At 50.8% G+C, this 14,201-nt stretch overlaps 1 protein-coding gene across 1 annotated transcript; it reads right to left on the bottom strand.

The window, feature by feature from the left end:
• Positions 1-594: 594 nt before the first annotated feature.
• MFSD4A (major facilitator superfamily domain containing 4A) lies at positions 595-12,831 on the bottom strand. Its single transcript, XM_072356282.1, is given in 11 exon segments — positions 595-1,738; positions 2,362-2,482; positions 2,680-2,750; positions 3,375-3,522; positions 4,857-5,030; positions 5,565-5,680; positions 6,054-6,222; positions 8,759-8,998; positions 9,074-9,272; positions 12,279-12,533; positions 12,535-12,831. Coding segments are annotated over 11 exon segments (1,833 nt in total). The 5' UTR covers positions 12,810-12,831; the 3' UTR covers positions 595-1,673.
• Between the last annotated feature and the right edge of the window lie 1,370 nt (positions 12,832-14,201).

The raw sequence follows: 14,201 nt of genomic DNA, 5'->3' as shown, positions 1-14,201 counted from the left end.
TTGCAAAGCGCACCTTAACCAAAAGAAACACTGCTCTGGAAGTAGCATTTAGTCTATGTATCACCCATCTGCAAAGGCACAGTTAGGTACTTTTTCAATTAGTTGACAGCACTTGGGCTGACGTATGTGTATCTACATGGATGTTTTTCAAAACAGACTTTCTCAGTTTATTGTTTCACGCTCATTTCCTCTACTGCAACGGAGAGAATGTTCTCATAGTGGGAGGAGCTTAATTAAGGACAGATTATTTTCTTTGCCTGCAACTGGGTTTTGTAGTTCACCCCTTCTTTTTTCATCCCAGCTCTCTCAAGGAGAGTAACAGTGACATCCTGTGGTTTCAGAGAAGAATTACTGCTCTGGGAGCTAATGAGCAGGGCTCCTGAAATGCAGCCACGAGTTAAGGGCAGGTCAGCAGGTCTTCCCTTCAGTGAGGGTTTCTACAGTGATGGAAGGTAAGAGCTGTTGCTTGGAGAAATAGAAAGTCTAAGGAAGGCTTAGCAGCTGATAGAATCAGTCTAAACGTGAGAGCAGGTGCTAACAGATGGTCCTGGCTGCTAAAGGGTTTCAGTTACCTGAGTCCAGTCATGCTGAGAATCTAGCAATCAATAAATCACCTTTAATTAAACACAGCTTTATATACACACGTACATATGTACATCCACATACAGCAGTTAAAGCAAAAAGTACATGTCCAATCACTCACTGAAGAAATAGATGCATGTAGCTTTACATTCTCCTAAAGCCAGTCCTTTCTTCATTGCTTGTAATAGGCCATGCATGGGGGTATAAAAGTACCTTACAGAAGGCACCTTTTATAGTAAGTATTGCACAGAATAAGCAGCTGGAGTCTGGCTCCCAAATACCTCTCTTTAAGCTTCGTCTGGAAGCTAGGAATAAAACTGCCCTAAAAGACACTGCAACTGTAGCAGCTAAAATAACGACTTAAAGCAAAACAAACCATCACAACTCATAACTCATTCTTGACTCTTAATAACAAAAAAAAAAGCTAATGATTTTTAATAATCAAGAGGCCCCAGCATGCTGAATAAGACACTGTCTTAGTGAATGTGTCTGGTACTGTGTATTAGACAAGAATCAACTGTGCAAATATAGATAGATCCTGCTACCACTGTGCACTTGGTGGGTTCTACCAATGGCGTAATTATTCTGGAAGTATTCATGGTGATTGCATATATTCCCGTGTTGCACCAAGAAGGAATTATAAGCCAGTATTGTGCTGTGCGTTTTTAAGGCCTCCTGTACTTCACAGACCAGAAGAAAAACAACCTGTTGAGTTCAATGCCTTAAGCCAGGAGATGGTCAAAATCCTACATCTGGAACAAATAGACCTTCTTTGTTCCCACCCTCCGTCCTGGGTTTGTGTGAAAGCTCATTTGCAGGAGTTCAACATCATCCCTGCCATATTCATAGCCTTTTGGGTATAGGGTCATTCTGATGTTTACAGTCTTTTTGGTCCACGTGGCACAGGCAACTTGTGCTGAGCTTGCCGTGTTGTTGTAGGATGTTTCCTTGATTCTGACTTACCCAATCTACCTAGTGTGCTTTTGATTGTAGAAAACTTGCATGATTTAGTCATTAAGTGCGAAATCATCCTCAATAGTACTGCTTAATTGTGTGCTGTCTTATTGCTTTTCCAGGGTACGGCCATTTCTTCAGCGCTGATACTGTCCGGTGTCATCCATTACTGCTGGTTTGTCAGGTGAGACAGCATCCGTATCTGCAAAATGGACATCAGCTACTTCATCTGAAACTGCCAGTTCTATCAGCCACCCCATCCCACTTGTTTTGCTTTGCTGATCCTGGAAGAAAGGCTTCAATTTCCAGTAACCTGGGTTAGTTATTTGCCTGTCATGCAGCGCTCCTTTTGTAAAAGGTGCTTAAAGAAGGAATATAGTGCATGTAGACTGATAGAGCAGGTAAGAGAAATCTCTTAGCACTGAGGCTTTTCTCAAGAGCCTGACAGCCCCCTTTGAATGGCAGACTGTTGCTCATTGGGTTTTAGCCAGGGAACAGCCCTGTGCAGTCTGCCCTGGTAGGGCTTGCTCCTGCTAGCTATGCAGTAGCACAGTGGTGGTAGCACAGCTAGCATCCTATTTGGTTTGTAGCTCCTCTGTGTTATCCTTTTTTTTCCTTGTTCCTCCAACAGCAAAGAAAGCAAACCCTGAGCTGTGGCTGCCAAGGCTTTGTGGGCAAGTCAAAGCAGGAAGAGGGGACAGGAAGCAGCAGTAAAATAAACATTTCCTTTCATTTCACTGCAGTGCTGCACCCTGCTTATGTATTGATGCATATGCCATTGTTCCTCTCATTATAAAGCAGGGCTGAGTGTTGGTGCTTTCTTACCTGATGAAGGTTTGGGGTACATCCTGTGGAAAAACAAGAGGAAAGAATAGAAGGTAAAGGCCAAGCCTCCAAAGATCATCCCGCAGACCAGGAAACTGTAGCTGCCCTGATCATGTATGATCTGCGATTGGAGAGAAAAGAAAAAGCATCAGACCTGTAGTCATAGCATTTGAATACCTAACTGGCATTTGGTGAGGGCTTTGCTTTTTGATAACTCAGGGTTGAGCCATTGCTTTTGCCTTAAACCTGGATTAAGACTTCTAGTGGAGTTCAGGCAGGTTTTGGCACTCCTCATCTTCTCCCTTTGCCCACGCTTACCGATCCCACCAGCAGCTGTAGTACCATCTCTCCAATTCCAGCTCCCGTCACTAACACAGTTGTGGCACAGCCTGAAAAGAAACAGCACAAGTGATAGTGACAGCCAGCAGGACCAGCCTGCAGCTACTTCAAATTGCTTTTTTCACAGACCTCTGTGGATGAGACAGAGAAATACTCAGTGGAAGTTTCCATCTAAGCGTGTGGCTGTTGTGGGAGTAAGGGAAGGAAAAAGTTGAAGACAAAAAACAACTGTCACTTGTCCCTACCAGCAGCGGTGCTGTTGCTTCTTGCTGAAAAGGTTTTCATTCTTCTATATCACTAACCCAGAAGCTGAGGTTAGCAGAGACCTCCTATAGGAGCCGGCCAAACTCTGGGGTTTTCAGTTCACTGATAACCTGGATGATGCTTTCAGAACTGACATTCTTGTCTGAGAGCCCTGAAGCTGCAGGAAACTAAGAAGCAGTCTGGATCTCTGCCTGTGGAAGTTATTAGTGCAGCAAATCTGGGATTTGTGCAGTCTGCTTTGCCAACTACAAGCTTGAATGAAGACTATTCAAAAACAGACCTTTCTTCCAATCCTCCTAAGCATCCCTAAAGCAGAAGGGGAACTTGCTGGGTGTCACGGTACCTGAGCTCTAGGATTGAATGCCTGCCTGCTTTCAGAGTCTGCCAGCTGTGCCCAGATCCCCACTCACCTTTGTACTGCAAGATGTCCTCAGTGTAGGCGAGCATGCTGGGGAAAGTGCTGCTGAGAAACAGACCCAGAGATGCTGTCCCCACAAACAAAAAGACAACGCTGGAGGAGAAAATCAGGAGCAGGAGGAAGGTTATCAGGACCCCAACCTGTAAGCAACAAGCACAGAGTCTGCAAATGCTGAGTTAAGATTAAGTAAATACTATGGAGGCAGCAGTCTCGATCATTAACAAACCTTACTCAGCAAGCTGGAGAGTGTGCTGGTAACTATGGCACAGGGAGGCAGCAGAGGGAGCTCTTCTATACCAACTTAGGATATCTTTCTTAAATATTCAGGTTCTGGTGATTGTCGTTTGCATATATACAGGAACAATTTGGATTGCAAAGAAATTGAATTCAAACTGAATTTGCTATAGAATGACTGCCAAGAGATGCTCTGTCTGACTACATGCAGCAGTACCAACTTGCAAGCACTGCAAGGACCATGCAAGTCCTTGGGTGATATTATTGCCTTTAAAAGGAAGTGAGGAGGCTTCTGTTAAGGGCTGGAGGCTCTTCCCTCCTCTCCCCAGATACAAGCAGCTGCTAAAAATGTCTTATCTTCAGGTTTTAGAGAGCAATCAGACAGCTCAGAAGGTGATTAAGCCAGTTGAGGTGATACTTGTGCCACACAGCTGATCTAAACCTGGTAGGGCTGAGCTTTCCCTGCTCCCATATCACTGCACTAGTGGCTACATTCTGAAACAGGAGGTTATTATACTCATTTGAAAAACAAGGGCAAGCCATTTCACTGGAGCTGTTGGTATATAGATTGAGTTTACAAAGCGACCAGCAATAAGGTGCCAAAGCGGGGTTCCTCATCTGTCTGCAACAGCTGAAGGTCCCACTGTACATTTTCACCACACTGTTTTGTTTATTACCAGTAAAACCTCCTAGCAGAATAACTTCTGGTTTAAAGACATTGTAGATTAACTGCCAACTCTTCATGATGGGGAAATGGGACCGGTTCCCTCCCTGTTGTCTGTCATGTCCTTCTGTGCATCCCTCATCTATCCTCTCAGGGTTCCATCCCCCTTCCTTCAAGTGAATACCTTTTATTAACTTAAGCAAGCAAACATCACATTGATTTGTTTGACAACCACTAAAGTCTAAGCAGAGAACTTCCAAGCTTAGCTGCCTTCCTTTCCCCACGGCTGGCACATTGATTTCCCCGTGGATGCCAGAGAAGATGATATGAAAATAAATGAAGTTGGCAGATGATTTACTAGTTGCTTACAGAAACCTCCAGCTCAGAAAAGCAGTACAACCACACTGCAGGTGTCAGCTACCTCCTGCACGTCAGTCACAATGGCATAGAGACAGTGATGCAGCTCACCCCGTTGGTGTGCTTGTCACACTACCTGGTGCAGATCTAGCCCAGGTTTGGCATCAGAACTAGACAGCATCTTGGAGGCAAGCAGGAGGAAGGCAGGAATAGCCTTACCACGTTGATGAAGACCATGGTTGCTGGCTTCATTCGGTAGGACACGGGGATGGAGATGAGCCTGCCCAGTGTGATGAACCCCCAGAAGAGGCTGGGCAGGTAGCCAGCCACCTTGTGCACTACAGAGAGAGGCTCTTCCACGGCGTAGCTGTAAATGAAGCCTGAGTACTCTCCCTGTAGGGAAAAGCAGAACAGCATGTCATGGTGATGTGGTGATTGCCAGGCTTTGCAACCTTAACTTCAACCTGTCCTTAAATATTAACAAGGAGGGCCTGTCTTTGGATTTGCTACTGAACCTCCACGAGCCTCATTCCCAAGAGTTTGTAGCTGGAGACAGAAGTAGAACACAGGACTGAGACACCTAAAAGGGCACCATTGAACAGCTGCACTGGGTAAAGCGCGTGCTAAGCTCTTACCCATAGAGATGCTCTCTTCCCCTTAGGACTGTCTTGGAATTGCGTTCTCTGAACACATCTCACAGCAAGAACTCAAAGACAGTCAGTTCCCTCCCAAGAAACAGGGAACGTGTCAGCCAGCACCATCAGCTTTTAATGAGCTACCTTGGGAACCCGACTACTGCATCAGGTCCAGCCCACTGCACACAGGGGACACGTGGGTGCCTCTGGGTATAGGCTGTTATAAGCTATTTGGAAGGAAGGAAGCCATATAGCTTTGCTCAGACAAGATCCTCCTGTCGGCTGAACTCACCACGATCCCATCAGTCATGAAGAGAACGAGAGCCCCAGTGATGTGGACTGCGAAGTAGGTGTAAGAAGCCCCTCTGAAGTTTTTGCTTTGGCAGCAGCTAAATAAGTCATCGTGACCTGGTGAAAAACAATGCAAAGCAAACTCAGCTGGAAGGTCCCCCTGGGGCTGGGTAATTGCCAGCCTGCAATGGGGATGCCTCAGCTAAGGGGAGTGCTGTTAGATGAACACAACCTCAATGGACAACAGAGAACCCACAACTTCAAGCACATTCCTCGCAGCACCTCAGCACGTCTCCAATTGGGCACCAAACCAATGGGATCATTCAGGCACTTTTGGATTACGTTCATGTATGTTTTGGAAAGCTTCCTCCTTAGACAATAACAATTAAGCTCGCTTGTTAACCACCACGGAGACATTGAGAATGAAGGCTTTTTCCTCCCTCAGCTCACCCCATTCCCTAGAGCCATAAGCGAGGTGCCTGCAGCTCACCTCCTGCAGCGTGGGCTCTGTGCACAGAGGTGGACGGGTCATCCTTCTCCACGGGACGTGCTTCCATTGCCAGCTCATCTGCTGACAGCAACGGGTGGCTGCTGCTATTGAAGCACGGCACCATGCGCTCCTTGTAGAGCAGGAAGAACACAGCGATGGGCACCGGCAGCTGGGGGAGAGCAGAGAGGAGCAGGTAAGGGCAATGCACAGCACACACAAACTGCAGTCCCTCATTCACAAGGGCATTTTGGGGAGCCCGACCCATCCCCACTAAGCACGTCGTTCAGTGCCACATCTCTGCGTTCCTCCCCATCCAACTCCATCAATGCACATCTGCCCCTACCCAAAGATTAATAATAAGATGGTTTTTACCTACAGGGAACACAGAGATATGAATGAGAATCCTTTGGTTGAAACTGTGGGGAACAAACAAGCTGCTCTGAGACCTGCTTTGCCCATCTCCAGCCATTAGCAGGGGTTGCTCAGCATCTCATGAGAGATGAGCTCCTGGTTCCCAGGCCAACGGCTGCAGCCAGACAGCTGCAAACAGCCCCTCGGCCCAGCCTATGCTGCAGGAGCTGGGATGCAAGCACCTTCTGATTCACAGCTGCATGATATCCACACCCCGCAGTCAGCACTGCATGGGCTGTGTTAGTGTTCAGTGTCCTCACATAGGGACAAAACATGGGGACAGTGAGTTCAGCCCTGCCCTTGGGACCCCCTGCATGCACCCCGACTTGGTGGTGCCTGCAAACCCAGAGGGACTGCTCTTCTTTTCTCTTTTTATAAGGGGAATGAAAATAGAGGGAAGTAAATGAAAAGCTGGGTCTGCCCCTGAGCAGCCTCCTCCTCCAGTGCTGTTTATTCTGCAACAAATGGGGAGAAAGCCAGGAAATCCTAAGTGACAGCTCACTCTCCAGCCGCCCAGCTCTTGTTTTCTCCATGTCTGGGAGCAAGTGTGAGCTCGAGCTCCAAATTTCCTGCTTTTTGTTGGCTTGTGGCATTATTTAAATGTATGGAGAATTCCCCCCCCCCCCCCCCCTCCACACCCGCCTCTCTCGCCTGAATTCATTTATGAGGACTTCATTGTTCTGGGAACAATGGGAATAGGAACAGTGAGTTCGGTCCCATGGAAGAAAAATGCATTTGCTTGATAGTTCTAATCCTTCCGGAGGTCAGGACCAGATTTTATTCTTCTAAATAGCAAATTTTGCAAAATAAAAGAAAGAAACCTCAACCTCACACACACAGAATAAGAAGAAAAAACAAACCAGAGGGACTGGCCATAGAGATAACAGCTCCAGGCACTTCAGGAGCACTCAATGCCTGCATGGAGGGCACACTGCTGGGGTCCTCAGTTCCCAATGGGACCGTGCATGTATCCCTATCTCCAAAGCAAGCTGCTCCCTTGCCCTGTATCCATATATCTTAAAGCTGATGGTGTCTTGGGTGCACAAGAGCCCAGTCTCAGCTCTGGCTCTCTTTGGTAGGAGATTCCCACAAGCTGTGACCCCGTGGCACAGCTTGGCCTTGAACCCAAGCTATATGCAGGGACGGAGTGTCCTGGGAAGCACTTTGCTCATTACACGGGCAGGTGGAGAGGAGCAAACAGAACCGAGTGCCAACACACTGGGCACACATCACCCAGCACTGGGACAGCCCACGCTGCAGGCACAGCTGCCCCATCCCAGCCCTTCCATTCCCAGCAGGTACCTCCAGCTCCATGCAAAGGAGACATCACCCCCCCACCCTTTGCAGGTTATTAATCATTATAAGCTCAATGATTCATTGCACTCTGCAGCTCAGTGTGGATACACCTCCAGCATCCCAGTTCCCATTTCAGATCCCAGCACAGCACTCCCCAAGGACAGACACCATCCAGACAAGCACGGCCCTATAAGAGGAACATTGCTCCGATTTCCAGCCCCTTTTGGATGAGGACATTTCCTTTCTGTGGGAAAGTGAATTTATTATAAAGTATTCCAAATCTGGATGAAAAAGCCCCAGATTTTCCTCTCAGCCAAATTTCTTTCATTCCGAGACTCATCCAATTGGACTTCGTCTGATAACTGAAAGAAAAGCATTTGGCTTCCATAGCACCGAAACGGAGTATTCTGTCAGCTTGACACCCCACCGATGCCAAAGCCAAACCGAGACGGTTCGACTCGAAACAAAGCAAGGCATGGAAATGAATCATTGCAGCCATACAGGATACACACAGCGCTGTGAATCCGGGTGTGGAGCTGTGGTTTGGGGCCATTTAAAAAGTAATAACAACGCTGCTTGCTGGTCCTGGTTTCCATTCCTACAGCTCGTTCATCCCATCCACTTCCCTGGGGTGTCAGCACCGAGCGCTGTGTCCTTGCTGTGCTGCACATGGTCACATTCAAAACAGATATTCAATGCTCCAAAACTTAATTATCTTGCTCAAGACAGACTGGTGAAGTAGGCAATGCCCTGGTGTAATTAACAGCACATTTCCCATGGCACACACAGTATCAGAGGTAACTAAAGCTGCTGCTAAGCAGGGAGCATCCTACCTTGCATTGCACAGTCACTACCCAGCAGTTCTGATGCCTGTTCCTCTCTCATCAGCTGCCATGCACACAGCCCTGCTGGACACCCCGCTTGGGTTTCTAATCCATCCTCACACCTCCTTCATTACTACCAATGACATCCCAAATGCCCAGATCCCATCCACTTACATTGATGAGGGCCATGATCCAGAAGGCGTAAGAGACGCGTGTGACCACCATGCCCTTCATGGGCAGGTCGTAGTGGGACAGGTTGCCTGGGTGGTGCGGCACCAGGGACTTGCGGATGTGGGGCAGGTTGGTGGATGTGTTGGCCGTGCCGTTGGATAGGATGCAGTTGGTGTCAGAGAGGAAGGGGTCGGCTATCAGGGGGCTCAGCAATGCTCCGAAGCCCACGAAGAAATGCAGAGCCTGTGGGATAAGGCAGGGCTGTGGTCACGGAGGAGGAGGAAGCGCAGTCAGGTTGCTCACGGGCTCTGTGCTCACCTGCAGGAAGATGGCAGAGTCCTTCTGGTAGATCTTTACCAGCTGCATGTTGGAGATGGTGTCGATGCAACCCATGGCCAGGCCTGCAACTGCCATGACCACAGCCAGCACCACCACATTGTGGCATAGCGGGATGATGGCAAAGACCAGGGAGATGGCCAGGGATGAGGCGAAGAGCGCGAACAATGACTGAGACAACCTGGAGCAGGAAGGGGAAAGAAAGAATTACCTCCACGAGAGCCACATCTGCACCGCAGCACTATGTTGTGTTCTCAGCCCCAGGGTAGCTGGTGGCACAGGACATGTCTGCACTTTGTAGCTCAAGAGGAACCATCCTTAACCCATCCTGCACATTCCAAGGCAGAAGAAGGATGAGGACCTCCCTTTGTTACCTGCACGGATCTGCATTCTCCCTCCATGCCCTGCACCGTGCTCTGCTCGGGCAGCATCTGCATCCTGCAGAACAGAGCCCAGGTTGGCACCGTGCTGCACTGGAGCTGCCAAGTGGGAAGGCAGGAAGGAAGGAAGGAAACGGGGAGCAGACAGCCGAGTGCTGGAATCACTGAGGCCAGCAGAAAGATGGGACTTGAGTCACAGCAGTGAGTAAATAGCAGAGGCACCTCCCAGCCTGCGAGGAGCCACCCGGGGCAATGACCAACAGCTCATAGAAATGAGGTGTCATTAGCAGCTGTGGGTACAGGACCAGCAAGTGGAACACCCGGAGAGGCAGAAGTGATGGGCAGCAGGATGGCTCAGCCCCAGGCACGCCACCGTCCTTCTGCACAGCCCTCTTTCATCCCAAACCCACAGCAACTTGACCTCCCACATCCTGCCTGTGGCTTGTGCTGTGCTTCAGCAGCATGGGAAGGAAGAGCACGAGGGCAGCTGCCCCTTATCAGCCGGTGGCACGAGGTGCTCATAGCCTCCCTCTTGCAGGAGTCCATGGTTTGCAGAGCCCTAAATGCTGACCTCCCTCCAACAGCACCCAGTGATCCCACATGGGGTTTTGCAGCAAGGGAGCGAGATGAATGGGAGGGAAGCAGAATGAGCCTGCAGGGAGGTTGGAAGTGATGAAGCAATGTGCACTGAGGCATCCCTGAGACACCTCTTCTCTCCTGCAAGCCCAGCACTGCTGGTGCCACACTCATTACTGGAGTTAAATATTAATTGCAAATAACGTGATGTCTTTATAAAGCACTGAACAGTTTGCTTCCATGTTGCCCAAAGTGCAAAAACTGCCTGCAGCTGTATGACATCCATCACACACTCACACCCTCAGACTGGGGCATCCAGCACTGCCTTTGGGGGTACATTAAAGGGTCATCCCATCCCCCAACACAGCACCCAGATGCTCTCGAGGGCACTGCTCAGCCCCACACAGCAGCTGGGGGGTATCTGAAGAGACAAACCCTTGGGAAGGATCCTCAAAGGAGACATCCCAGGACTTCAGAGCGGCTCTGAACCCCCACATCCCCATGGTGTGAAACTGATGTGCCCCTCCGAAGGGCACCCAGATGTAGTGCCATGATGCAGCACCCAGCACCTAACCCTGGTCCTGCATCCCCAGCAGAGCTCCCTTCCTGTCCCAGGTGCTCAGGTGTGAAATGAGGCCGATAGCATCACAAAAGCTCCTTTGCTTTTCAGCATGAATATTGGTTGTCAAAATGATTATCTTGCTTTTTCTCCCTTCCTGGAGCACTCAGCACACCTGGCTCCATCGCAACCCAAGAGAGGATCCACACCTGACACCCAGAGGTTCAAGCTGACCTCCATAAGATGCAATGCTGTATCAATGCCAACAAGCACCCAGCTCACTGCAGCACCCTCTGACTTGAAGGATGGCTTTCCAGACCTCAGGAAGTACATTCTACATCCCTCGCATCAAGAAGACAAATGACCGTCAGGTTAATTCCACTCTGCAAAAGCAATAATTAAAAACCCAGAGCCCTAAGAGGATGAGGGGAGGCTGGGGGGTGCCATCTCACACCCCTCCTTCTCCAGCTATGCTGTGCCTTTGGGTAGAGCCTGTGCAGGGCTCCAGCACAGGGCAGCCCCCTTCCCCCCCTCAAAGCCCTCTGCTCTCCTATTAATACCAATAGGATGAGCTCAGGCTGTTCCAACACCAGGAGCAAAAGCAAAAATGCAGGAGGATACAAAAACGCAGCTTCAGGATGGGGGGAAAAAAGCAAACTGGGGCACAAGTGCTTGGTCACTACGGTGCTTCTGTCACAAGCACACGTGGCACAGCAGCGTGGAGGGAGCACAGCTTCACAAGGCAGACATAACATCCAGCCAGATGGAAAAGGTAAAGGCAAAGGAATGCAGGAGGGGATGCTGGGCACCGAGCACTGCAAGCACCGGCTGTGGTTTTTGGTGAGAAAGTTTCTTCTTTGAAAGCCAGCAGGAATTTTGGAGCTCATCCTGGCAACCAAAATGGACAGTGAGCTGCAGAGGGATTTGGGCCATCCTTTATGCTCTGAACTCGCATTGCTCCCCAACTCCAGCCCCATGTTCAGCAGCTTCTCTGGGGTGAGGAGCGCTGGGACAGCTCATGAACTGGGACAACAGCTGTTGGTGCCCCAGTGCCACCTTTACCAACCAACACCTCCCACTCACTTCCCTTCTCAACTCATGAGGCAAGAGTTAAAGGAAGCGTTTCCAAACGGGTGCCTTCCAGAAGTGAAGCACTTATGCAAGATTCCTTTACATGCCTGTTAAATATATATATGTGTGTGACGTATGGAGACGCACATGGAGGTGTGTGTGACACCACAGCCCAAACAATTACCAACAGTGTAAATAATCAGCTGATTCGGCTGTCTATCACGCCTCGGACCAAACGCAGTTGGCCACCTTTAGGGCTGAGCCCTGAGCGTTATTTGCCCGGTGGGATCGGGGTGGGCTGTCCCAGTGAACCCCGCAGGTTATCCGGGTATCACCTCCCGACCCCGGGCTTATCGAACCGAGTCAACCGCGAACTCCCTCGATCCACACGATTGGGAAAACATCCTCCAGGAAGTTCTCACTGCAACTTCTCCGTCCCCGTCCCGAGCTGCAGGGATCGCACCGTCCCATGCGGGGGTAGACGCGGAGCCGCTCCGCAGCCCCATCCCTCCGTCCCGCATCTCCGCACCCATCTGAGCCCCACAGACCCGGAGGGAGCAGCGCTGCCCCCTCACACCCCACAGAGCAGAGCAGCCCTTACGTCCTCTTGAAGACCCCTCCGAGGCAGCTGCCGAGCAGGAGGCAGAACTGCTGCGAGAAGAAGACCCAGGTGATCTGCGAGAGCGAGCTCTGCGTCTGGCAGCGCAGGTCCAGCAGCGTGGGCCCCAAGAAGGCGATGCAGAGGCCGAAGCTGAAGAAGACGCTCCAATAGGTGAGGGTGGGTTGCAGGTTCCTCCGGAACCGAGCCGATACCCGCTCGTCCCACCACATCCTGGGCGGCGGCGCGGGGCGGCCCGCGGAGATGCGGCTCCCGCACCTCCCGGCCCCGCTGCCAGCCCGGCCCCGCCGCCGCCCCGCTCCCCGCTCCTCCTCCCCGGGCTGTGGCTCCGAAGCCCGCCGGACGATGACTCCGCCTCCGGGACCGGGGATCGCCGCCGCCTCCCGGGGCCGGGCGGAGCCTTCCTCCGGCGGGCGGTGCGGTACGGAACCCACGGAGCCCACCCGGAGCCCTCCGAGACTTCATTGCATCCCCACGGGGGCAGAGAACCGTCCGAACAGCCACCCCCAGCATCGCCTCGAGGTGGGGTGGAGCAGCGGCTCACCCAGAAAGAGGTGGGCAGCTCCCATTGCTCGGTCCGAGCCTCACATTGCATCCAACGCAACAGAAACAGCCACTAAAACCCCCCCCTCACTCTGCAGCCTGAGCGCCGTACCCATAAATAAAGCCAGTCGCTCCAGACAAATGCAATTAAAGGTGTCTGTGCCCCTCCTGTGGATAAGAAGGGTGAGATGGGCTGTGGGAGTGTGTGCATTTTGGAGCTGGAGCAGCTGATGCTTACGCAAAAGGTCTCCTCTAGAGGCTGAGATTATAAATATTTCACCTACTTTAGGGGGAAAAGCTGCAATTTTTAGATCACTCTTTCCAGGCAATGCAGAATTGCTGGAGCTGAGCTGTGGGTAAAAGCTGCCCCAGTGCCAGAACCACACAGCTGTGCTCAGCATCCCGTGACCCACATCTCAGGAATGCTGCTCCGGGTCACAGGTGCTCATTTCCACCTGGACGTAGCTTAATGTTTAGCTAATCCAAATTGCATCCCAGGCCCAGTTGTGCCACCTCCGCAGGTAGCATCCACAGGTGACCTCTCAGGGTAAAGAGGGCAGCTAGTGAGTGTGGGCAGCACAACAGAGCAGGTGGGGGATGGAGCCTTGATTGCTGCTGGGCACACAGAGCTGAAACCAAGGAGCCACAGAGCAGCTCAGCTACCGGAGATGGAGCAATGCTGTTAAGTGGGTCACCAATGGGGAAACTGAAGGCACACGGGGCTGGAGGGGCCTGTGTGGGACTGCTCAGTATGGAATCAGGTGTTTAATGCTTACCCTCAAGTTCTGTAGGAGAGCTTGGGAGTATTTTGGTTTAACAGCACGTAAAATGCCATCACCTTGAACTGACCACATCCCTCCTGCTGACAGCAACCACTCTGAGTTGGAGAGCTCTGTTTTCTTGCTTCCATGTGATGGTAAGCAAGGAGGTGAGCCCTTTAGGGATGGTCAGATGTGAAGCATCTTCAGCAAAGATCAATTCTAGGGCACCAGATGGGCAGGAGACTCATGGTCTGCTCCTGCCTTCATTGCTGGCTCACTGTAACCCAACAGCATCAGCTCTTTGGGCTTCGTGTTGTGACAGAGCTGAGTGGTTCCCAAAGTCATTGTACCTCAACCCCATGGCTATAGGGGTCAGTACATCCCCATGGAGGCCCCAGCCCCCCCTTTGCAGAGCAATGCCATCAAAGCTTTGTGCACAGCTTCCAGGAATATCAACCCATCCCATCAAGGCTAACACAAACCATGCAAGATCTGCTTGCAAATACGAAATGCAGCGTGGGTGGGTTTGTCAGCACAAGAACGCACAGATCCTTCCACAGATCCACACAGGGAGCTCATAAAAAATGCAAGCCGTGGGGCT

Source organism: Excalfactoria chinensis, chromosome 23, assembly GCF_039878825.1.
Source record: "Excalfactoria chinensis isolate bCotChi1 chromosome 23, bCotChi1.hap2, whole genome shotgun sequence".
Lineage (NCBI taxonomy): Eukaryota > Metazoa > Chordata > Aves > Galliformes > Phasianidae > Excalfactoria > Excalfactoria chinensis.
The sequence above is the reverse complement of the archived record's forward strand: the minus strand, read 5'-3'. Positions and strand labels throughout refer to the sequence as shown.